The sequence below is a fragment of the Pezoporus wallicus genome, unplaced genomic scaffold (genome assembly GCF_028554395.1).
Source record: "Pezoporus wallicus isolate ANWC-B61680 ecotype Strahan unplaced genomic scaffold, APGP_CSIRO_Pwel_v1 contig_5069, whole genome shotgun sequence".
Taxonomy (NCBI): Eukaryota; Metazoa; Chordata; class Aves; order Psittaciformes; family Psittacidae; genus Pezoporus; species Pezoporus wallicus.
In genome coordinates, this window is record NW_026642361.1 from 8,907,000 (window position 1) to 8,930,994 (window position 23,995).

The 23,995-nt window shown below is 40.1% G+C and overlaps 1 protein-coding gene across 15 annotated transcripts in view; it reads left to right on the top strand.

Moving 5' to 3' along the window:
• GRIP1 (glutamate receptor interacting protein 1) overlaps window positions 1–23,995 on the top strand; it is a 322,599-nt gene that overhangs the window by 188,423 nt on the left and 110,181 nt on the right. For 14 of the 15 annotated variants that reach the window (XM_057429476.1, XM_057429486.1, XM_057429487.1 and 11 more), the window contains exon 2: window positions 23,253–23,333. The exons of the other annotated variant lie outside the window; for it this stretch is intronic. In XM_057429476.1, coding sequence (XP_057285459.1) covers window positions 23,253–23,333 — 81 coding nt within the window. The remainder of the gene's footprint in view (window positions 1–23,252; window positions 23,334–23,995) is intronic. 15 annotated transcript variants of the gene reach the window in all.

Consider the following 23,995-nt stretch of genomic DNA (forward strand, 5'->3'; position numbering starts at 1 on the left):
CTGAGAAGCACAGTTAGATTGAGATCATAAGTATTTGCATTTTCAAGGATGATTATCACTAGTAGTTTTGACTGAAGAAGAAAAATTATTTCCCCAGATGCTGCAGTGTCTTGTTTCAGCATTTTCAAAATTAAATCTTTACTCTTTTCCTTCAAAATATTTTGGAGCTTTTTACTTCCCCCCTCTCCTTAAAGAATGTTTTTTAGGGGTTAAATAGCTTGAAAATAAAAGGAAGCATTTCATTTTGAATTGAAGATAATTTTTCAGGTTGACTCAAAATGAGATTTATTATTTGTATTATTTATTGCATGATTTTTCAGCAATATCTCTTTTTTTAATTCAGACTCTTCCCCACACACACGCTTTTAAACATTTTTTTATTTACTTTGAGTCCTCAAATCTGTCATCAGCCTAGCGCCATTCTAGCGTTGTATGAAAAAATCACTTGAAAGTTTCCAGCAAAGTGCATGTAATTTATGTTTCAGAGTATGTACAATATCTCCACATAAAACAGACAATTGCAGCGGAATATGTTATGGGAATATTACGCTTTACCAAACAGCAGGTTTATGTTAGCAGCTTTACAAACATGTTCTATAAAAGTCAGGTCTGAGAGAAGATTCATGGCTTCCTCCAGTTTTCCTGGAGACAGTTGCAAACCAAGAATCAGTGGCCCCCATCAAAGTCCGCATTTTCAGAAGGTTTAGGCTCCACCTTAAGAGATGGTGTATTCAGTCCCTTTTCATGCTGCACCACAGGTAGCTGAGCCAGGATGGCTGTGGGCTTCGGAGAAGTCTCTTGGTCTCTACTGTCTGGTGGAAAATGAGAATTGGCCATCATGAATGAAAGCCAAAATAATTGCTGTGATGTGCTGCAGATCAGTCTGTATTCATTCAGTTGAGTAGTAATTCTGAGGGTTAAAATGATTGCCTTAAATATCTGTTTCCCTTATGATCAGAGAGCTTTTGAAAGAAAAGGGACTGTTTATATATGTCTATGCAGTGTTCTCTGAGTGCAACTTCATTGTGTTGATGAGAGGTATTTAGATGCAGAGACGCATGCAGAGATGCTGGAGCACTTCCTGCCTCTGAGGGGGTCCTCAGAACTTCTGATTCTCACCTTGCTTAAGCCTTGCACTGTTCCTGTTGAAATTAACCAGGTTTACTCCAGTTGTTTGATTAGGTTCACACAATTTCTCCTCTGGTAAGTAAAGGTTGTTGTGTACCGAGACAACTCATGTGAAATGCTCCTAACTGTGCTGTATTAACTTTCCAATAAATAATTTGCTGTTTAACAGCCTCTGCACAGAAAACAGTTCAGATCTCCCCAGGGAACAGGCAAATTAAGCTATTTACTGGGTACATTTTGGATAAATGTTCATGTCTGTTGTGTTTCCCCCGTTGTCTCACGTTGTCTTTTGTGCCTGAATGTGCTTGTCAGATCAAGTATTCTCCAATTGCGAACATATGAAAATCTTTAATTTAAAAAGAAAACGTGCCATTGCATCTACATTTGGTATTTGCCGGATGGCTGTGTGCCAGCTCTGTGTGTTTGGGGACTGCCACTGAGTGACCTTGTGGGCAACACAATTTGTGTTCTTGCCCATTTGTACTTTTCATCTGCCATGTCACAGCCCAGGATGCAAACCCATGTTTCAAACTCCAGGTTTTCATTATTGACTTCAAGGTATGACAGGGAGGTAGTGCATCCTTGGGAGGTGACATGGGTTGTTTATTTTTTGCAGTTAAGAGAAATAAAAGTGTAGTAAATATTTCCTGATGTTCCTACAAGCACCAGGAATCTCCTACCACCTTCAGACATAAATTTCCTGGAACAGAAATAGTTGTGCATCAAGCTTTAATGCACAGGGTTTTTTGTACCTGCCTCTTCCATGTATCTTTGTTGTGCATGCCTGGAGTTGGGCAGCTTCAGACAACTTAATTCTGATAGAAATTGAAACAGCTGAGAAATTCAGGGGAAAAACAGAATCATTGTGCTGTGGCCTCTTTAAGAGCTGCACTTTGAAGCTGTTGTACCAGCAGTTGTTTAATTTTCTAGCGAAAGATAAACATGCTCTTGCACACACGGCAGGTTTTGCAACCCTGTTCATATAAACTGTTGTTCATTTCCAAGCACTGGAGAAGATGGAATTTCTGCCTTGCCCTGCCTTTTCCTGAAGGCTGCAGGAAGAGATGCTCATCTCTGTCTCTACTGAGGGAAACGGATAGCTCTCTGTTTCGCAGGGGACAAGAAAGCCTTCGCCTGCATTTGCTGTTGACTACACTCAAGCTTTGTCCCCCTCCTCCCCAGGGAGACTGTCAGTTCCCAGCAGTGGCTTCTTATAGCCCCCTTACCATGTGTTTTGAGAGGCAAAACCTGGTTCTTCCATCCTCTCTCTCTGCTTTGGTCTTGGTCTCTGACTGTGGTCGTGGCTCTGCCTCCCTGGTACATGGGGGAGGACACTGGCAATTCATTCATGTATTACACAAGAATTATGCACACATTCATTCATGTCCCACAGCAGGATAGCATAGCCCTGTTTCTGCTTATACAGAGGTAAGCATGGCATAGATAGCAATGTACACCACTGTCTGCCTTCCAGGACAGTGCAGAAGTGACCTTTATGGTTGTAAAGGTCCTGTCCTTAAATGTGAACCCTTTTAGGATGGGTTTTCTGATATAATTAGTTTGGAATTTTATAGGGGCTTCTGGGGGGTTTGTAGAGTGTCCATCTGTGGTACTCATTGTGCATCTACTACTAATTAGTGTCTTTATAGAATCATAGAATTGTTTAGGTTGGAAAAGACCTTTAAGATGATCAAGTCCACCTGTTAACCTAGCGCTGCCAAGTCCACCACTGAGCCATGTCCCTGATTGCCACATCTACATGTCTTTAAATTCCTCCAGAGATTTACTCAACTGCTTCCCTGGGAAGCCTGTTCCAATGCTCATTCATCATTTACGCACGGCTCATCCACTCCTCTGGTACCGTGCAGGAGGCTGGCCCCTCTCATCTGTCCAGTCTGAGAGTGTAAGTGCTGCTGGTGGTGTCCTTTTGGTTCCTTGCTGGCCTGAGGTTGAATAAGGGATGCTGGAGCCTTTCTTGCTCCTTTGGCCTGGGTTTGGCACTGGGGCTGTGCCAGGGACAACATCTCCCAGCTTGCCAAGAGTGGCTGCAGTCCTGGTGACACTGAGCCGCAGTGGTGCTTCACAGTGCTCTCAAATGGCCAGCATCACAGCGCACCACCAGGGGTACCCTGGTCAAAACACTGCTCCTTCAGCAGCATGGGCAGGGGCATCACCCCCCTCTGACCTCATTCCCCCTTGCTGTCCTCCTGTCCCTCAGCAGGGGCTGGTTGTGCCTCCCTGCCGCTGGGTGGTACAGCTGGCCTGCTGCCCAGTGCATCCGGGCTCCTGCCTCACCTTCCGGTACCTTTCTCAGCTCTTCAGTGTCTGTTCTTGGCCCTTGGGCAGTTTCTGCATGGCACTGTTGTGCATCAGTGGCTTTCACAGTGCTGCAGCTCAGCAGTGATGTTTACCTCTATGTACCTTTCAGTTTGTTTTCATGGTTTATAAACCATGAAAGCAAACTCTGTGTATCACTGGAACTGGCCACATTGCTCAAGTTAATCTTGCTGTTTATCACTGTTTGCTGTGGTTGTCTTCGATATACCAGTCAAAGACTTAATAATAGTCTGCAGTGATCCTGTATTATGACTTGTGCAACACAAACCTCCAATTTCCCTAAATTAAGGAGTTCTGTCTAAATTTTAGCACCCTGTAGCTAAATATCTTCATTTAAAAAAAAAAATATCAGATTAAATTTTGCCCTATATGTTAATTGTTCTGACATCTCCTGTCTAGCACACAAGTTTCTAGTTCTGCTGCAGACATGTTATCTTCTCTTCCCATCTTTAGGAATTTCAGATAAATTTGTTTCCCAAATCCTGATTTTTTTTTTTTTTTTTTTTTTTTTTTGCCAAATGAATTTTCATTTTTTCCCCTCTAGTCAGTTTCATTTTTGGTATTAGTTTTATCACCCTGATTGACATTTTTTTTGCAAGGTTGGCTCCCCTTCTGTCAAGTTGGAGGGCATCTGCATTATCAGCCTTTTTCCTTAAGAAGACAGGCAGTGTCCCACACAACCAAATCCTTCTGCCTTTGAGGGTTGCCAGCACATCTGTTAGCTGGGTTAATCTTGGACCGAAGGGAAGCCTAATAATGTTTCAGGATCAATGGCAACTAGGGAGGATGTGCAATAGGGAACAGATGTTCCATCTGGATATTCGTCCCAGTGCATCCCTGTGCTGGCCGACAGTTCCAGTTTATCTGAGTTGGACCCACACCAGCTGACTTTTATCCAGATGCCAGACATTTGTCTAAATGGGGGATGTAAAAGGACTGGACATCTATGAGAGGTGACATATCACACCAGAGGCACTACAACCCAGACCTCACCAGACATGCTTGCAGCTTCCCATGGGAGCAGTGCCAGGGGGAAAGATGCCCTGGCTTTGCCCATTACCCTGTGGACCTCAACAGCTTCAATGATTTTATCCTAGGCAGAGGAAGACAATGGAGTCATGCTTCTCCACCTTTTCCTACCTCCCAGACTCTTGGTCTCACATCCAGGGGACCTTGGGTAAGGTCCCCCCGCAGGCTACAGAGCCAATGAGCAGCACAAAGTATAGTCCTCACTGTGTGATGTTCATGGCCTTTCCTGGCAGGGCCACATCAGTAGATAGCTGAGAGGTTCATGATACATGGTTTTGCTGTCAAAGGTGTGAGCTCTGCTATTGGCCAGATTTCTGGATTTGTAGCCAGTTTACATGCTGGCATATGCACCAGTTCAGGCTAAGCTATGGTGTGTTGCTTCCTAGGAAGGTTGTGGTAGATAAAGAAAGAAGTACAATAGATGTCGTTGGTCCAATTAAAAAAAAATCTAATACTAAGAATCTACAAATACGATCTTATTGGAACTTACAGCAAGTTACTAAAATTTGATTTTATGACTTTTTTTTTTTGTCTAGTGTGAATAGTGGTCAGCACAGTTAGCTGGGGAGCTGCATGCAAAAGCTAACATGGGGAACAGCGGCCGTCTCCCTCCCTCCTTCATGCTCTCATTCCTGGGGAGAGGTGACAGCTGGATGCCAGAGATGAAGGCAAGCTAATGAGAAGCACATAAGAAGATAAGAGGGGGAAGTTAGACATAGTTATCTCTGGTAGCTTTAGCAGGAAAGTTTTATTATACGTTTTCATTTTTTTCCCAAGAAACTTTCTTTGGCAGTAGAAGTCATTGTTTTCAGATTGCCAGCTTGATTTGACAATCTGAAAGGCAATAGCCATTAAAATTTCTGCCTTTTTTTAGTGAATGTTTCAGATAGCTGTGATAGAAAATATGTCTGCTGTGGGGCTGGAGAGGGTGATGTCGCCTGCCATTGGGGAAATAGTAATGTTTCTAGTTACAATTCTAGTCTTAATAAGCCATAAACTTGATCTCTCTGCATGGGCTTATGGGGCTTCACACATTAAAAACAAACAAACCACCCAACCATAATCTCCAAATAGTATCAAATACAGAAGAGCAGATGAAACATGACTCACTATGTAGCTGTACTTTGTTCTGCATGGGGTCTTCCCTTTCAGTGTAGTTGGAGATCTCTCTCCTGTTTGAAGCCCTTCTGGGAGGAATACATTTAATTGCCTGCAGGATCATTTCTCTTTCTTGCTGGCTGTTCCCAGCAGCTGTGTTTGACAGTAGGGAAATGCTCCGTGACAAGTGGAGCTGGGCTAGGGCCAGCCATCAGGCTGTGGTGAATTGAACTTAGATTAATTGAACTTGTTCCTGAAAGAGCTGGAAATGATCATCGGTTGCACTTCATGAAGATCTCAACGTAAGATTTGATTTCTCCAGAGTAGCCTTCCTTTGATAAGTTCTTGATAAACTCAAATTACTTGACAAATAATTGATAAACTCAGAATATGTTTTACAGAAATCAAACTATTTCCCTTGCACTATGTTGGTGAAGAAAGAAGGGAAGAGTTGTAACAAAACTAGTTGTTTTATAAAACCCTAGTAACGGGTCATATGATACGATATTTTGGGGGCATTTCTCAGGCCAGTTAAAGCGATGATGTATTTTACCCAGGGACGTTATTGCTTCCTTTCAAAGGGTGGTGTCTCATAACTGGAATTAACTGTGTAGTCTAGGGAGATTTTTGGGTTTGAACTGTGAGCATAACTCTGTAGACTTTTTTATTATTTAAATGTTTTGGTTTCATGTTTGTTCGGCTTTTATGCCGGTATTGATACCACAGTTTATTTCCTGATCTTAGCCAGTACATATAGAATGTTTAAGAAAAGCCAGATCCCCAAACCCACAAATCTTACTGTTCACTGAGTAGCTAATATAAATGTTTATGTATGATCTCACTGAATTTAGATTGTAATGTTAGAGGTGATCTTTAGCAAAATTCTCTAGCTAGAACTTGAGAGAAGCAGCTTTTATATTTAAAATTAGCACACAGAGTGCCATTAAAATAATGATGGAGATTCACAGAGTTTCATTCTAAGTGCTAATCATCCTATCTCATGGATGGGTTGACTGCTGTGCCTTACTCCATGGGGCTTCATGGGTTTGGACAGTTGGCCTAAATTAATCTGTAAAAGGCTGGAGGTGGTAGAAATAGAAGCACAGATCTGGGTAATGTGTCACATCTGCTAAATATCTGCCTGCTGAACCCATCAGCTATATTTTCTTTCTCCATCCTTGATCTTTGCCAGTGTCACTGTTAGGTGTAAAGTGTTATACTCTGTGGGGTGTCCTGAGGATTTGCAGTGTACTGACTTGAATTGGCAGGCAAATTAAAAATTACAATGGGATAGGGGTATTGTAAGTAGTATGGGGAACTAGAAAGCTACTAGGGTTGCGTTTTTTTTGGCAAGCTAAAATAGCAACATGAAGAATTAATGATTTACTGAGATTGTAATTATAATTGTAATCTATGATGACTCTTCTCCTGTTCGTTTAGCCAAGACTTCATGAAAGACTCGGTCAAATCAGCACCCATACCTTTACGAATATACATTACTCTTTTTCATTTATCTGTTTGTAAATTCATTGCTTTCCTTAATGCACTAGAAAAGGCTAAAATTCATATGAGACTGAAGATTAATTGCAAAGATTGCATAAATAGTTAGGAAGTCTTTAAATGTTATAGTAAATTAAGGAAATCAAGGAATTAAAGTGGAGGGGGGTTGATGTTTGTTTTTTAACTGAAAGCTATTACAGTGGTGGTACTTGTCTGTAGCTCACTGCCTATATGCATGAATGGATCACAGGCTTTTCTAGGACTGTGATGGACTTTAATAGACCTCAGTCCATTTTAAAGTGGGTATGAGCACACATCCAATAAAATCTTTGAAGAAACGGGTGGCAGCCCATGCATCTGGGAATTTCAAAATAGATTGTGTTTATACCAAAGTACTGGATGATCTTTCATGGCCTTTCTATATCAAAGTGGTGTTATTCTGAAATGGGTACTGGTTTGCATCATAAATCTCTCTGTTGGGAGTATTTATTTTTATGAGCTTTATAAGAATAAATGTTATAGTATTCTTTTTAAAAGAGACTAAAATGATGAATGTATGACTTCTGGTACCAATTTTTTGCTCCTTACATAGAAACTGGTTTTCAAACTTGCACACAGCCATGCTCACTGCAATTTGCCAGTGTATTCAGTGCAAACGTGCTACAATAGTGGCCTGTTTTGTCATAGCTGCCTTTAGGAACTTGATATTTAAGTTTCAGGTTTCAGAAATCTGTTTAGAAATGACAGAGTATGATTTATGACAGAATTTTGCATACTATTCCTTACATTATAAAACATGATATGACATGGCCTCACAGAAAAATGAATTAATGATGAGTACAGGTCTTGATTTGCACTATGCACTTAGAGAACAAAAAGCCATGCATGTGCCTGAATATTTGCATAACCAGGGCTTGTAATCCCACTCCAGGAAAGCAGCCCAAGTTAGGAGAGCAGCCAACCCATGTTTGAATCTTAAGTATTGTATGGACTTTAAAATCCCACTGTCTTCTTGTTGGGCTTTAGTAGGCACAAGTGATCCTTTAAATTGTTGTACTTTTCAGAGCTGGGACTTAAAGAAAAATACTGGTTTTACTATTGGTGTAGTAGCCGGTCTGACAGAACTGAAGATATTATCCTGGCAATCTCAATGAATAGAGTAATCCTTTTGTGTTTAACCTACTTGTTTTAACTTATGATTTCCTTTTAATAAATCTGTTAGGAAAGAGTAATGGGAACATTTTATTCTTCCTCGTCATTTTTATTGAATAACTTACATTGTATGAAACATTACATGTACATGGATCTTGACATGAACTTGGGGAATAGACATTGTTTGATCTCTGTAGTAATTTTATCTGACTTTTAATTACCTTTTTGTTTGCAAGTCTCAATAGACTTTTATTTTATGCTGGAAGTAATGGGAGCAATACCAAGGCTAACACAGTCCCTGAACAAATCATGCTAGAAAAGATAAAGTGTACAAAATAGTGATGGTTAAAGAAGTCATTTCTGTGCTGAGACTTTATGCTTACTTTGGTTTGTCTTTAGGTTGTTATTGACACTTTTCTATTTTTATTCCATTCATACAATGCTGGCAGTAACACTGTTACCTGTCATTGTTAACCTGTGTTTCTCTGCTAAGCAGACTATTAAAAGAAATACCTGAACCAAAAATTCCTGTGTGGTTGAAAAAGTAGTTAAGAGTGGTGTTTCCTGAACTTCATACCGTGTTTTCAGTTCCCATTCAGGTTCTTTGAGCTGGTGATGGTGATAAAAAAATGCATACAGCTCTCGCTAGCTTCCTTATTCATTTGCTTCTCACAGGGAGGAGTGTTGGTCCAGAATCAGAGCACACAGCTTGGAAAAGGAAAGCAGCAAAGTAATAATTCCTGCTGTGATCCTGGTGTCTCTTGACAAATCAGCTTCTCTGATATTTTCTAATTTGGCCTTTTGCTATTAGGAGTGGAAACTCAAAGCTGAGGACTTCTAACTTCTGCATGATTTCAAATCAGACTACTTCAGTTCTGTGTGATTAGCAAAGGAAATGGAGCCTGTTAGAGGAACATGGGAAGAGATTTAGGAGTTGAGAATTGGGATTACTGTCTTTCCATTCATCCTTCCATACTGTTCCTTCTTTGCCCTCTGCAACCCGATTTAGTTTTGTTTTCCTCTTCTCTCCCTCTTCCTTATGTGACACACAGCATCCTATGCACTGCATATTATTTATTTTCTGTTACATTTTCTGCCAGACCTCATCTCCTTTTTTATTCCTTCTATTCCACATATTCTGTTAAAATTTAATGCCCCTATGAAGGGAAGGAGTACGGACACAAGAAAGCAGGCAGAATGAATGCTGCTGTGGAACACGCAAAAGCGCAACTCTGTTTTTAGCATCTCACGTCTCTAGTCAGACCTAATACGGGAGTATGAGGCATGGGAGCTCGTTTCACAGAGCTGTTCAGTGGAAGCCTCTTTTGATGGAAAAAGCAATGTTTTTATGATAAGCTCTGAGACAGTATGTATTCAGAAAGCCTAGGGTCAGCACCACCAGCTCAGCTGCCCTACAACTCTCTCAAGGACAGGTCTGGTTGGGTTTACTCTTTGCAAGGAAATGGCAGGTGACTGGCAACTTTGAACAGCCATAGACCTTGTAGACAGTGAGCTTATTATTATTTATTCTCTTAAGGCAAGAAGACAGGAATAGTAATGGCGTTTTAGTGGAGTATAGGAGATAAGGGGGAAGTGTTAGCAAGATGTTTTATAAACCTCACAAGGGATAATTTAAGTGAGCCCTATATTATGTGTAGTGAAAGACAGTTCTTTCTGCTGAAAGGCCTCTTTTGATGTTTTAATGTGTTTATTTTTCAAAGTGACTGATGAGAACTCAGGTTATTTTTAAAGTAAATCTGCCTAGACCTTTAACTTACAGTAAACAGTCTCCTTTCTTCCCTCACCAGGCAAGACTTTTGAACCATAGAATCATAGAATGTTTTGGGTTGGAAAGGACCTTATGATCATCTACTTCCAACCCCTTGCCCTGGGAAGGGACACCTCCCACTAGATCAGGTTGCTCCCCCTTCCAACATGGCCTTGAATACTGCCAGGGATGGGGCAGCAACAGCTTCTCTGCGCACCCTGTGCCAGCGCCTCAGCACCCTCACAGGGAAGAATTTCTTCCTTATATCCAACCTAAATCTCCCGTTTAAGTTTGAAGCCATTACCTCTTGATATGTCACTACTGTCCCTGATGAAGAGTCCCTCTCCAGCATCCTTGTAGGCCCCCTTTCAGATACTGGAAGGCTGCTATGAGGTCTCCACGCAGCCTTCTCTTCTCCAGGCTGAACAGCCCCAACTTTCTCAGCCTGTCTTCATACGGGAGGTGCTCCAGTCCCCTGATCATCCTTGCGGCCCTTCTCTGGACTTGTTCCAACAGTTCCATGTCCTTTTTATGTTGAGGACACCAGAACTGCACACAATACTCCAAGTGAGGTCTCACAAGAGCAGAGTAGAGGGGCAGGATCACCTCCTTCGACCTGCTGGTCATGCTCCTTTTGATGCAGCCCAGGATACGGTTGGCTTTCTTTGCTGCGAGCGCACACTGAAGCCGGCTCATGTTCAGTTTCTCATTGACCAACACCCCCAAGTCCTTCTCCAAACAGGTTCTATTTATTTATCATTTATTTATTGCAAGGGGTTCTTTGGTCTCAAGGAGGTCCTCCTTCTGTGCAGTGCTTGTGCAGCACATTCATCAATGATGTGTGCTATCAGCCTTTGCTTTTTGCTCTTTTCCATCCACTATTTCCTGCTGATGCTTCCCATCCCCTTGTGTGCTCGTGCACTCCCATAGTAGAAAAAAGGCTTCCTTTCTCTAGGAGATTATGCTTCTCCCCATTCTCTCTTCTTAAAGGATGCACCAGGGAAGCTGAAAGCACACTGAAGGATTAAGTTACCTCCTCCATCAGAGGAGTTAACAATACTTTTTCTGCAGTCAGCAGTTGTTGTCCTAACTCCTGTTAGGAAATGTTTTCAGAAGCATTTACATTTCTAACCAGCCAAAACCAATGCATGTCTTTGAGCCTTTTTAAGACATAGAAGGTGGAATGTGTTGTCTGTAGAGTGTGGAAACTTTGGAAACTTGCTTTTTTCAGGCTCTTGGGGCAGCCTGAGGCAGCTGACTGTGCCTATTAGTCTCAATGGCTTCATTCTTCTTTGTTTAGCTACTTAGTGGTGTTGCACACCTTAATAGGTAAGTTCTGTAATTAGATTGCTGTACAGAGTAAAGGTATCTTCTTTTTTCTTAGGAACCTTTCAAAAGATATGGCACAATAGTCTGTGATCTTTCAGGATTCAACAGACAACAGATTAAAAGCCACTGTCTTAACCAGCAATTCTTACAGATCTCAGTGGCTTGATTTGCTGTTCTTGCAGTCTTAATCAGCGTGTTCAACTCTGACTCTGCAGCAAAGTGCTTGCTTTGTGCAATATAGATACTGTAGCTTGGAATCACTGGCATTTTTCTTTTTAATACCAGTTATTTCTTGAAATACCTTAAAGATCAAACTTCTATTATCATCTGTCAGACATCTTGCCCCAGTTATTGCTAAGGGTCCTGTCCTCTGTGTTTTCTTGTTGATTTGATCAATAAAATACCACTTGTGCCTGCAGTTGTATCTTCTGGTTCATAGGGGTGGTGATGCTGGCTGCAGGAATGCTTCCTGGCGTAGTTAGTAAGATATTGTTGTCAGTTGGATTTCAAAGCTACTTTGCTTTCAAAGCAGTTTGCTCTGTTCTTGCTTAGGAATTGCAGTTTTAGTATTTTCAGTCATTTCTTTTCTTGAATGTTACTGCCTTCATTCCCAATGGCAGTTTACATTAATGTGTGCCATATTCTGCACCAGGCTCTCCTTTTAGAGACTTCAGATAAGGAAGAATGTCGTGCCTTTGTGAAATAAACATATTTGCCAAATAAGCCAAATATTTGGCTTAATGGTCTTTTTTTCAGGCACTTACTACAGATGTATTTCTTTGGCTGCATATTGTGCAGATGTCAGCGTATTTAGCACTCGCTTGGTTCTGAAGGGCGTATACACCATGTCTTATTAGTTGCCAGTATTCTATTTTGGCTCCTAAAATCAGCTTGGTTTCCCTCTGTCCTTCATTATAAAAACCTGGGGAGAGCCCCAGCTGGCCATGGTAGAGTGATCTGGACTCTGGTGTTCATGATGCTGTTGGTCTGCCAAAACCAGGCCTTGTTTGACCTTCAGAACATGGCAAGTCCAGACAGTTTGTTTGAACTTCTGCCGTAAATGCTGTTTCTTCCGAGTCCTTTATCTGGTAGCATGTCAGGTTGGTTCGAGCTGTTTTTAATGTGTGAGATTTCCTGTTATTTTTAATTGCTTTCTCCTGTCTGTTTTGAAATTATTTGATGAATCAAATAAACCTGTTATTAAAATTAAGCATGTGCATGCACACACACACGTGGTATTATGATAGACCTGGAAGTGCTGACAGTACACTGGTAATACAGAGAAAGGTTTAATAATTACCTCACCATTACTATAGTGGTTGGACAGAAATTTTAAGGTAAGAGTTTTCACACTATGGAAAAATGAAATCCATGTTTATACTTCCTGCAGTTATGGTAGACGATAGGCTGATGCTGTCATCATTTCTAGGAGCTTTAGAGCCAAAGATGTTGTAAATGTGCAGCTGTTAATTCCTAAAGGAGAAGGAGTCCTGGTTAGAAATCTTGGGGGATTGGTGCATGGATAGATGGAAAATTATTTGCCTGCCTTCTTGAAGGTTGTGGGGGTATAAGTTTTCATATAGTCACACATCTGTTTCTTTTTTGTATATTTTCATAGGATTAAGTTCTAATAATTACCATTTTACAGAATCTGAGGAATACTGCAGACAATACTGCAGATTGCTTGCCCTAAATAGGCTCTGAGGTTAAATAAGACTTGGGAGGCACTGTCAAATAAAGGATATTTGACAGGTTAAAAGGCTTGACGTAAAGAATGGTGTGCGTGGATAGATGCTGTCTGAAGCACAGAAGGTGGCCTAGGCTTTAAGTAAAACAAATATGTATATATTGATTTGTCAGCTTGACATCTCTTTTGTTACTGTGCTTTGTTCCCACTCTAAAAGCAGACAGCGCTTTATTTTAAAAGACTCTTACTTTGCATTGTGTTCAAACTTGTCACAGCTTCCAAAAACTGAAGTTCTGCTGACAGCTGAACTTAGTCAAAGTTATTGCACAGTCTTTGTGTAAGCATAGAGTAAACTCTTCAAGGGCAAGGGCTGAAAGTAGGAGGGTATTTCACAAGGGCACGAGGAAGGTGTCAGGTTTATAGCTATGTAAGTGCATTATAGAATGCACTTCTTTCAGTGCATTCTTTCTGAATAAGTATTTTACTAAGCCTGAGCTGTGCTAATTGCACTCACATGCATCATTTGGGCTATAAATAAGTGGGACAATCCCACTGGCATGCCGGTGTAAATACGCTGGTACTGGTGCAGTGTTTAAGCAGCTCCTAGTGGCAGTGCTAAACTGATTTTATGAATCAAATAAAGCTTGTTAGTGGGATTAAAAAGGATAACTATAAGGCTGTAAATTTATACAACATACTACTAAGATGCAGAAGTATGCTTTACTCTTAATGTTGCCCACACCAGAGTTAACCTTGTGCAAATTTTTTGTTTAAAGAAACCAAATGTATTCTTCACCAAATGGATATTGCAGTCAGCATGCACACTGTGTTTCAGTGGCAAAATCAGCCAGTCTTTGTGTAAAGTCGTGTCCAGTAAGAGTGGTAGGATCCTACCCTAAAGCAGAAAGCACAGTAATCTGTGTGATTTCTGGAATTAACAGTACATGAGAGACATTTTTTGTAAGATCTTCTGAAGAGGGAAGGAATGTTATTAGGAGTAATAGAATGACAGTTAAAGTGAGGAAAGAAAATTGTAGGCTGATGGAGCTATTTTCCAGCTGAGAGATCTGGTGCATCCTGTGGAGCACTCTCCAAAGGAATATGATGGAAATGTCATCACTAGAGACACAGACACAAACAGGATGAGAAATACATGATATAACTTTCTGCAAATAGTATTAGTACAGCACTAGAGTAGAGGTGGGATAAGTAGCCTTGTGAAAAAATTATGATTCTTAACTTTGTCTTAGAACGCAGTGCTGTGACTTTGCTTATTCTTATTTTTCCTGAAACAAACTAAATTTCTGTTTTCTAAACAGTTTAACATATTTTACTAACTTTTTATGGAGCTTGAGTGATAGTCTCATTATCTCAGCTGTTAACTTTTATCATTGCCTTCCCCCAGCACACATGCAACTAGGTTCTGCTTTCCCTGGCATGTAGCACAGAAGTTCCTAGTTGACATCCTAGTTGTGATGTTCCTGAAGACACGCAGAGAGGACAGCAAAACCTTTCTATGGGTCAAGATCAACTCTTAACAAACTATGGCTGTTCAGGACAAAAAGCGTAACTTCAATATCCAGAAATGTTTTCTGTCACGGAGATCTGTGTCACTTAGGAATTTCCTTTTAAATGAAAAGGTTTATAGCCCCATCCCCTAGAACAAGATTTTCTGCAGAAGTTCTACATATAGAAAAATCCCAAACTGTTTCATAGAGGAAAATAGTTTACATCCTCTGTTTCGTTGAGCTTTTTCACTCGCACAGCTTCTTCAGTTTCCAGCTGCTGTGGTTAAGCCTCACACATTTCACTTATGTGATGCCTATATTATTTCCAGAAACAATAAACACAAGCTTAAGACAAGAGTGTGAGACTCACAGTGAATCCCAAAATTATGTAACGATTCAGTAACGGTTCTGGTTTATGGCATTTGAATTTAATCCCTTAACAAATACTTGATGCTGTATGAACAGAAAGATGTATTTATGAGATTTGAAGTAGTTTGTGGTTGGGGTGTTATTTAAATAGGATTACTTTACTTCTTTAATGCATAATCCACTGAAGTGAATTTCACCATATGCTAACATCTCTCGAGACGTGTTTTCAGCCTTCTGTAGATCCTGCATGTTTTAGATGGTCTTGAAAAGTTCTGAGTTTTCCTGAGCAAAATGGCTTTGGGAAGAGATCAGCATTTACAAAACTAAGCATTTCCATTCAGGTACCTAAGCACAGGCTTATGGAATCAGCTTTGGGCAAGAAGACTTGGGGACTATTCAGATCACTTTTCAAATGGTCAAGCTTGCTGAGCCAACAGGAAATGGATTCATGGTTATGCGTAATTACAGTACCCTACTTTTCTTGCTTCTAGATTAAACTGAGCAGCTACTGTAATGAGTAACCATATAATTCATTTTAAAAAAAAAAAATTTGCATCAAGTATAATAAAATTGAATAAATTTTCACTTTAGAGAGACATTGGGTGCTATAACTGGTAAAATTAAGTTTCTAAGAAAGCCAGAGGACACATCTGCTAAATGTGGGAAAGGAGATTACCAGAGAAGCTATTCTAACTTTTCTTCTTGTAATTTTTCCATGTCACACACACCAACAAATGTTACTTATGGAAGCATTTGAAGCGCTATAGTTTCTTGATAGAGACTGCTGAAGAGCACTGAGCTCAGAGTTTGATAAGAAAGGATTAAGATTAAATACATTCATATTTATCCTATTTGGAGTCTAGTTCATTAATGACTACTTTGCATGCAGCTCTTAGGAAACTTTAGATATTTCCAAGCACTACTTCGAAGAGCAGCATTGGCATTTCAAAAATAAAGTCTTGTTGGAAGTGATTGAAGCCATAGCTCTAAAAGAACTCAAAAAATCGTTATTCTGTTGCACCAGTAGGAGAAATTAATGCTTTCTTTCATGGTTGGAGCTCCCATAACAAGTCTGAAATGCCTAGCATATGGGGAAAGCAAATTGTTGACATTCTGTTGTTTCATGAAGAATATACATTCAAAAATCTGTACACTATGCATCTGCTGAAGGAATTTAGCCAGTTTTGTCTCTTATTTCAGCTGTTTGTAGTCCATTATGTTCTGACAGCTGTGGTGATATTGCGGTAACCATGAGTGTTCCAGGATGTTAAACTTTCTCTAGATTTTAGCATTATTTAAAGGCAAATCTTTTAAAAGCATCCTCCTTTCCCAGGAAAAATTCATTCTCTGAAATCTTTTTTTCATTGTTGTTGTCAGTAACAGTTACTAAGGGTAAAAGTTACACCAGGCTAAAACCAGTAGTGCCAAAATTTTCCATCAACAGCCAAAGTAAAATTTCCACTATTCACTGCTTCCCAGCAAATTTCAATGTGGTTTGTCAATTCAAGTGTATTCAATAATTCAGTTGTAAAATTTACCAAAGTTTTAGAAATGCCATTACCTTTGTAAGGTTTAGTTATTTAAAAAAAAAATGTAGTATTAAAAAATGGATGGAATTATTCTTGCTATGATTCATTTACAGCTGATTTAACTGGTATAACTGCTATAGATTCAGTTAAGTTGTGTTGGTGTCTATCTACTGATTGTGACTGCTAGGGGTTACATTTATCAGGGTATTGCATAAATATTCAGAGTTATTTAGTCAGTTCTCATTCACAATTATTTGGTCTTTAAGTTCGGGGAGGAAGATTTGTTCTCTGTCTTTAACACAAGCTCTCTCTGCTGTAGGGCAGTGAGGTAAACAAGCTTCAACTCCCTTCTTGGCGGTTTTTTCCCCTTCCCATTGCTACAGATCAACCTGAAAATTACATTTTCCAGAATTTGTAACAGTTCGGAGAAAATGTTTACGCATTATTATCAGAAACAAAGAATAGGAATTGAGGAGATGAGCTTACGTGGGATCAGGGGCATTTTTCTAGAGTGGTCCTGATGACTTTGTAGTGTCTGGGATGCTCACAGGGGCATACAGGGGATCTTTAATTCAGATTGCTTCTTCTGCCTGGACTTGGAACTGATTGTGGATGAGATAGCTTTAATCTGTTCTACTTTGTATAGCGTACCTAAATCATTGACCAGAGCCAGCAAGCAAAACTGAATGATTGTGTAGCTGGGAGTTTGGGTACTCATCTATGAATGCGAGACTCGGGTTTGAGTCCCTGCTCCAGTAAATATTTCAGCTTTCTTACAGAATGGAATATCTTTAAGAGAAATGTCCGCGTTTAGAAGAGAGTAATTTGCTGCAGGAATGGTCCTAACAGTTGTATAGAAAGTCTGTGTAAGCCTTCAACTTCAGAGCTTCTGTAAACCACAGACACCAGTGGATACAAACTTATTTGCATCTGTGAAAGCCTCCACCTGCAAGCTGTGGGGATAACCAAGGAAGCTGTAGCTCAAAATTTACCAACTGTCACTCATATGATACTGTGCCAAAAATGATGCTTTTAGGTAATGCTGAGCTTTATGATGTTTAAAGATAAAATTCAGGCTAAGTTTCAGATATAAGAAGTATGAGAACCGATGGTGTTTTGTGCTGTACTGCTAGGATTCATAAAAATCACAGAATTGTTAGGCTTGGAAGGGACCTTTTGGAGATCATCTAGTCAAACCCCCAGCCTGTTCCTTTTAGTGAAAAATACTCTTCATTATAAAGTTGAGTGGCAGATTTCTGTGAATGGGATATTACAGACCTGGGAATGCCTGAAATACCAACTGTAGTAGTAACTGTGACCCTGGTGCTTTTAGTTTTTGAGAAACTCATCTTTAGGATGTTCTTCTTTCAGCTGTAATCATCATCATGACTACTTGTTATGTTATCATCCTCTCCCTCTGTATAGGTATGTGATTCTCTTCTAGCCTGAGGTGTGTGCTGCCCCAAACAGTGTAAGCAACAACATATGCAGTTGATCTTATTCATCCTGTACACTGAGACAGCTGGAGCTGTAGCTAGGGAAGATGCAATGTGCTCCATTTTGGAGTCTTGGGACTCATGCTGGAGATGCTTCACAGTGGGGAATGTTTGAGGGATACCTAAGATCTCACTTCCCTGGGTTCTGAAGTCTATTTAGGAGCTAGAGTTTAGGTCAAACTGTGAAAAGGTTTAAATTCAGTTCTCCCTTGGCTGAAGAACAGCTTATCCTGTTGTGAGACATAAGTAAAGTGTTGAAGAATGAGAAGGAAAAATAGAAAGATGGAAACTCTGTTCTTCCTCACAGTGCCTTCACATCTACTGTTGAAAAAAAATGAATATAGTTTCCAAGTTCCTCAATATTAAAAAATTACCCTGCATTTGAAGTTCCTCTCTTACAAATTTGGTGCTACATTACTTCCGCTGCTCCCAAAGGAATGCAGCCTTTGCAGAAGAGAAGGAGGTGCAAGTGGTGATGTAAAGCTGAGCACAAGCTGTTGTGTGGGAGAGTCAAGATATGACAGTGAAGGATCTTCACATTCCCTCTCCATGTAGGAGGGCCAAAGGGGCAGCTGCTATGTTGTTCAATAGCTGTTCCCAGTAGGGTGGGAAGAGGCTTCACTTTCATGCCCGACAGGATGCAGTTGTGCTTAGTTGCTTTCTGGGGTCACCTGGTGCTGCACATGGTTTGGACGCATTTACTGGGGTATGTACGGTATCAACTGAATTTGCAGCAGCAGCAGCAAAGGAAACATCCTCTAGCCCATTGTGAAGACCTGAAGGAGAGAGTGCTTTTGAGCTTTACCACATCTGTAAACCACATCCTTGTGTCAATAGCTTTCACAGCCACCTCGAGAGACACGCAAATGGTTCTGTGGCAATAAAACCCCTGACACACTGAATGCCTGGACTTGACTGTTGAAAAAATATCTTTAAGCTTTCCTTTTATTCACTCTAATGTGTCCCCAGCTGGTAACCTTCAAAGGATATTACACTGAATACAGCCAATATCTGAAGATTTCATATGGTCATTTTGCTAACGCAGTACCAAGTACTTTATATAGCTATGCACATTATCCAGTGTATGGTCTTTGTAGAGTTACACGACTGTTGGTTAGTTTCAGAGTATAAAGCCCTTGTTCTTGGACAGAGCCCCCCACGTGTAGTAAGAGCAATGCAGAATGATGTAAATGGGTCACGGCATGGGTCCCTAATTCAAAGAATGAATCATCTAGTTACAGGGTAGAGATACCACTAGGTTAAAAATAGGCAGGAAGGTGCAAATAGCTGTTTATCTGCTTCACAGTCAATAGCAAAAGCAGTAAACCCACCATAATAGCTGTAAGCAGTAGGACTACTTGCTTGTCGACTTGATCATTATCTTTGCAGTCTTTAATTAGAAGAATTGTCTGCAAAGCTTTGAAAGGATGATATGTGAGCTACCATTACAGGTATTTGGGCTCTTTCATGAGAACAAGTAAAAGGAGAAAATGGAAAGATAATTTTGCTTTGCTGTTAAAGAATCTCAGTAATCTGCAAGGCGTCACCTCCAAGATTATTGCTGTGTTCTGCCAGGAAGGAGGTAAATGAACACAGTGGGCATCGTCTTCACTATTGCACATTTATAACCGGAAGAAACATGCAAAGTATGAATTTAGGGGGTAGAAATGACCCCCACATGTTAGCAGCGTAAGAGGGATGGTTTCCTGTAGTCATCAAGTGAAGAGAGCTGCCGGCAGAGGGGTCACCTTTATATGACCTACTGACTTGCCAGAAATTGTTTATCCTGGGTCGACTAATCTCACAGCCAGAGAAAATAGTGGGGGAAAAGCCAGTGATGTAATAAGTGCAGCTCCAAGAGTGTATGTATCTGCACAGCTAAGCTAGTCCTGCTGCAGTGAACATGGCCACCTGCAGTGTGATTCCTCCAGAAGTGGGAAGGAGCTGGTGCACCAAGCAGCAGAGTTTGCAGCTGCCTGTCTGCCTGTCCTGGGGAAGGTGTTTCTGTGCTCATGGGTGATGCAGTTTGGCCTGTGAATTCTGTGGCTCACTCCCTGCTGATGATAAATTAGTGTTAGGAGTGTTAGCTAGGTGAGATTTATGCTTCTGAGTCTAATCTGTTTCTCCCTCTGCTTTGTACATATGGCTTCTTAAATACGTCGCAACTTTACCTAATTTTGAGTTATTGTCTCCCATTGCAGGGGAAATGCTTTATACCTTTTCCTGCATTGCTTTTTCAGCGTGTTGGCTTGCTGGGTTTGATTTCATCTCCAAGAAGTCTGTCTGTGCTGTAGAGGGGGAAGCTGGTATTACAAAATACTCGGGCAAATCCCTCTAGCCGCTGCTATTATGAGACATTTTTGCATGGTTTAAGACCTTCCCTGATAACTATAGAGTGGATGGGGGCATCAGTAAATTATAATTTTATAGTAAATCCTTGTGGCCACGTATACAGTTTTGCTAATACATACAAACAGATTTTTTCCCTTTTATGACATCATGAATGGTGTCTGATATTTCAGACCTATCAGGGCTTCCATGTCTCTTTAGTCACTTTGCTGTTTAGGGTAGCATTTATTTCTGCAACTGTCCTTTATTTTACTTTTGTGTCTCAAATAAGCATCTCAATAAGGCTGTTAGCATTCTTTCTCCAGTCGGTTATATTTGTTTTGCTTTGCTTCTGGGAATCCTTTACACTGATTTCTAGTTATGGTGCAGTGTGATTTTACTGTTAAATGGGTACTGAAATAAAATTGCTTCCTGTGCCAGGAACAGCTTTCCAATCCACCGATGATACAATAGCTTATTGTTCTTTCCCAATAGTAATTGGGCATATTTTGCATTAACAAAAGTTCAAAAGTTTATTAAGCAACTTTTTGAGCTTCTTCTTTTGCTGTCTGTAGAGAGATTAAGAAATGCAGCACAACTGCCTGCCTACAGTATATAAATATCTGATAAGTTTTCAATGTTAACATGGTTAAGTTAAAATATTAGCTTACTAACATATACAGTCTCCTCTCCCCATTAACCAGAAAGATTTGCAGACTTGTCCTTTATTCTGGACTCTGGATAACTGCAAGTACTCCCAGTGCAGTGCAATATTGGGAAAATCCTATTCCAGCATGAGACTGTAGCTGATGTACTCATTTGCTCAGTGACAAAGATTCAATGAAAAACGTCTAGCTGCGAAAATTCTTACGTTCTATTTTAGCCTCTTTCGAATCCGGTGAAAAACATTTGTATGTAATAAGTCTGACTAGGAGAGGACTGTTTTGTTCTGTAAATGGATAGATTTTTCATGGGTAGGGCATACATTCAAATAGGGTCCAAAGTCATCACCATCCACTGGTTCCTGAGAAATTGTATTATGTTTCCTGCCTACTTTTAAAAGAAAAATGCATGCCTTGTACTATCTGCTGTCATGTTCAGCACCTGCAAATAAGTAAAAATGGATGGGACATGTAATGCACATGTTATGGATGAGCCCTATTTTTCTGGTATTGGTGTGAGTTGGCAAGGTTGTTCGGTAAAGCCTTGTCTTGAGTTTAAGCTCAGTGGTATCTCTTCTGTGAAATAAAAAAGACAATCTTACTTCCTCCAGAAGCTCTAGCTCACTCTTACTTTATTTTTTTTCTTTAATGAAGGGATGTATATTCTGCATATGCAAGCATATCATCTTTTCCACTTTCCTCAAATGGAAGAATAAGGCTTTACACATCTACCTTTTTCTTGAATTGTGTAGCTGGATCTGTGTTAATATTTTTTCATGCTAGTGTATTTCTTGTAGCTGACAGCTTTATTTTCTTGGAGTATGTACTAGCACACAGTATAGCCAAGCCTGTTCTCTTTCTCCTTGTAACAGTGTAGTCCTAAAGCAATGGAAGTTCATTTTACTGTAGAAAAAACAATTCTGTTGGCTGAAGAACATATATATACCAATAGATATTCTTCATTACTAGCTGCATTTTTATCAAGTGGGTGACTGTAAAACAATATTTTGCCTTTTTCTTTCTTTCTTTTTTTTTTTTAATTTATTTAGGTGTTTTGTCACTGCCTAACAGTAGCAGAGCTCATTGCAGAGGTTCTGGCTTTAAAAGCCAACCAACTTTTCTAGTCACTTCTTTCTGACACCTGGTTTTAAGTCAAATTATGCTGACCAAACTCCTACCTCACTTGTATAGAAATGGACTGCTGTCCATGATGCAAGCTTCTAAGGGAGTCTGAGACTTTGCAAGGCTTACAATGTCAAGAGTGTCAGCTGAAAACTGATTCTCCAGAAAATGATTATATAGTTCTACTTGATCTGAGGATGCCACCAGATAGCATGGTCTTTGATTCCTTTACTCATTGATCTGTATTTAAGCATATATTCATGCACATGCTGTAAATGCATCAGTCTTTGGAATTTAACTGAAGGAAAATATGCAAATAGAAGGATTTGAGAATTCTTTAAAGTGTTAGAGCATGCGATTGAAGGAAGAGCAAGACAGAAGCCTAGTTTCTTCTGATTCCTTTCTTCTGATTGAAATAATAAGATGCATAGTACTTCTTTTTTATTCACATTTCTTTCTTGAGCTTATAGCTTGTTCCTTTTAAAACTACAATACAGTTGATTTGTTCCCCTGCTGTCATTTTGCTCTTAAGGAGGATGTACAAGTGACTCACTTTCTGCCTAATGCTGCCTTTAATTTACAACTCATCTGCTCATCTCAGCATTAGTGGTCTCTTACGTGCTGAGGTTGATCAGTAGGTGCTCCACATAGCCTCCTATTTAGACACAGGCTGTTACAGTGCCATTCTTCAAGCGTAAAAATGGCTGGCCTATTTGGCAACAGCTTTCTGATGTTTTCCCTGATCAATTGTTACCACAGAAAAGGAACCACCCACTGACAGATCCCAGAGGAAAAGGAGTTCTTTACAGCTGGAATATTCAAAAGCTTCCAGAAACCTTTCACTCCTGAACAGGGATGGTACCTCTCTCACTGGAGTCTTTGACAAAGCTTCTTAACATGAGAAAAAGGAAATGTCTATAATTATGTTATAGCCAAAAAGGTCTTTGTATGTCAAGCCTGTCATCAACTAAGTATTATCTCTGATTTTAGTTTTACCCCATCGTTTTCAGCTCTGCTATTCAGAGCCTTTGTCATTTAGTCTGAACATGACATTGAACATTGAATCAACATTCAGAAATACCCATCCTTATCTAGCTCACAGCAGCTCTTGTGCTCTGCACTGCTAGTTCACACAGTATTTGGGTAAAAATTCTGGGGTTTTTCACATTATATTTAATAGTAACCAGAAGTGTTGCTTGTTTCTGTTTAGATGAGAGTCCTTACACAAAGTCTGCAAACCAGGCAAAGGCACCTGATGGAGCACTGTCTGTGAGGAGACAGAGTATTCCAGGTAAGACTTGCCTTGCTTTTTATAACACCTAACTTGTTTGTGAACAGGAAGGTAATGCTAAGCAAAATTCAGCTAGTTATAAAAAGCAAATGAATTACAGTTACTATGAAGCAACTTTATAAGGAAGGTTCCATGGGAACTGTATGGAGCTCCCGCAGTTAGGTAGCCTCAAGCTTTTGCTAGGAAGAAAATCCCCATGTCTGTCTTTTGCAGCAGGTTTCAGACATTGATTGTGACTTCTTCAGACGTTCGCATATTTTCAGGACCCATGAAATCTGTAGTTTGATACCTGGTTTCAACAGTATAGGGAGATTGGAGCTTATATTTTCCAGGGCTGCTTGGACAGGCTCAGAAATCTAGTGAGCAACACTGTCAGAATTCTCATCTTCATGTAATTTTCTGCTACATGTATGCCCATCCTTGTCTTTTCTGTCACTGTATCGCTCAAAGATGGATCACTAGATCAGTGGTTTAAATACATGGTCTTTGAACCTATTTCATAGAGTCATAGAATCATGGAATGGTTAGGGTTGGAAAGGACCTTAAGATCATCCAGTTCCAAACCCCTGCCGTGGGCAGGAACGCCTCACGCTAGACCATATTGCCCAAGACTCTGTCCAACCTGTCCTTGAACATTGTCAGGGATGGAACATTTACCACTT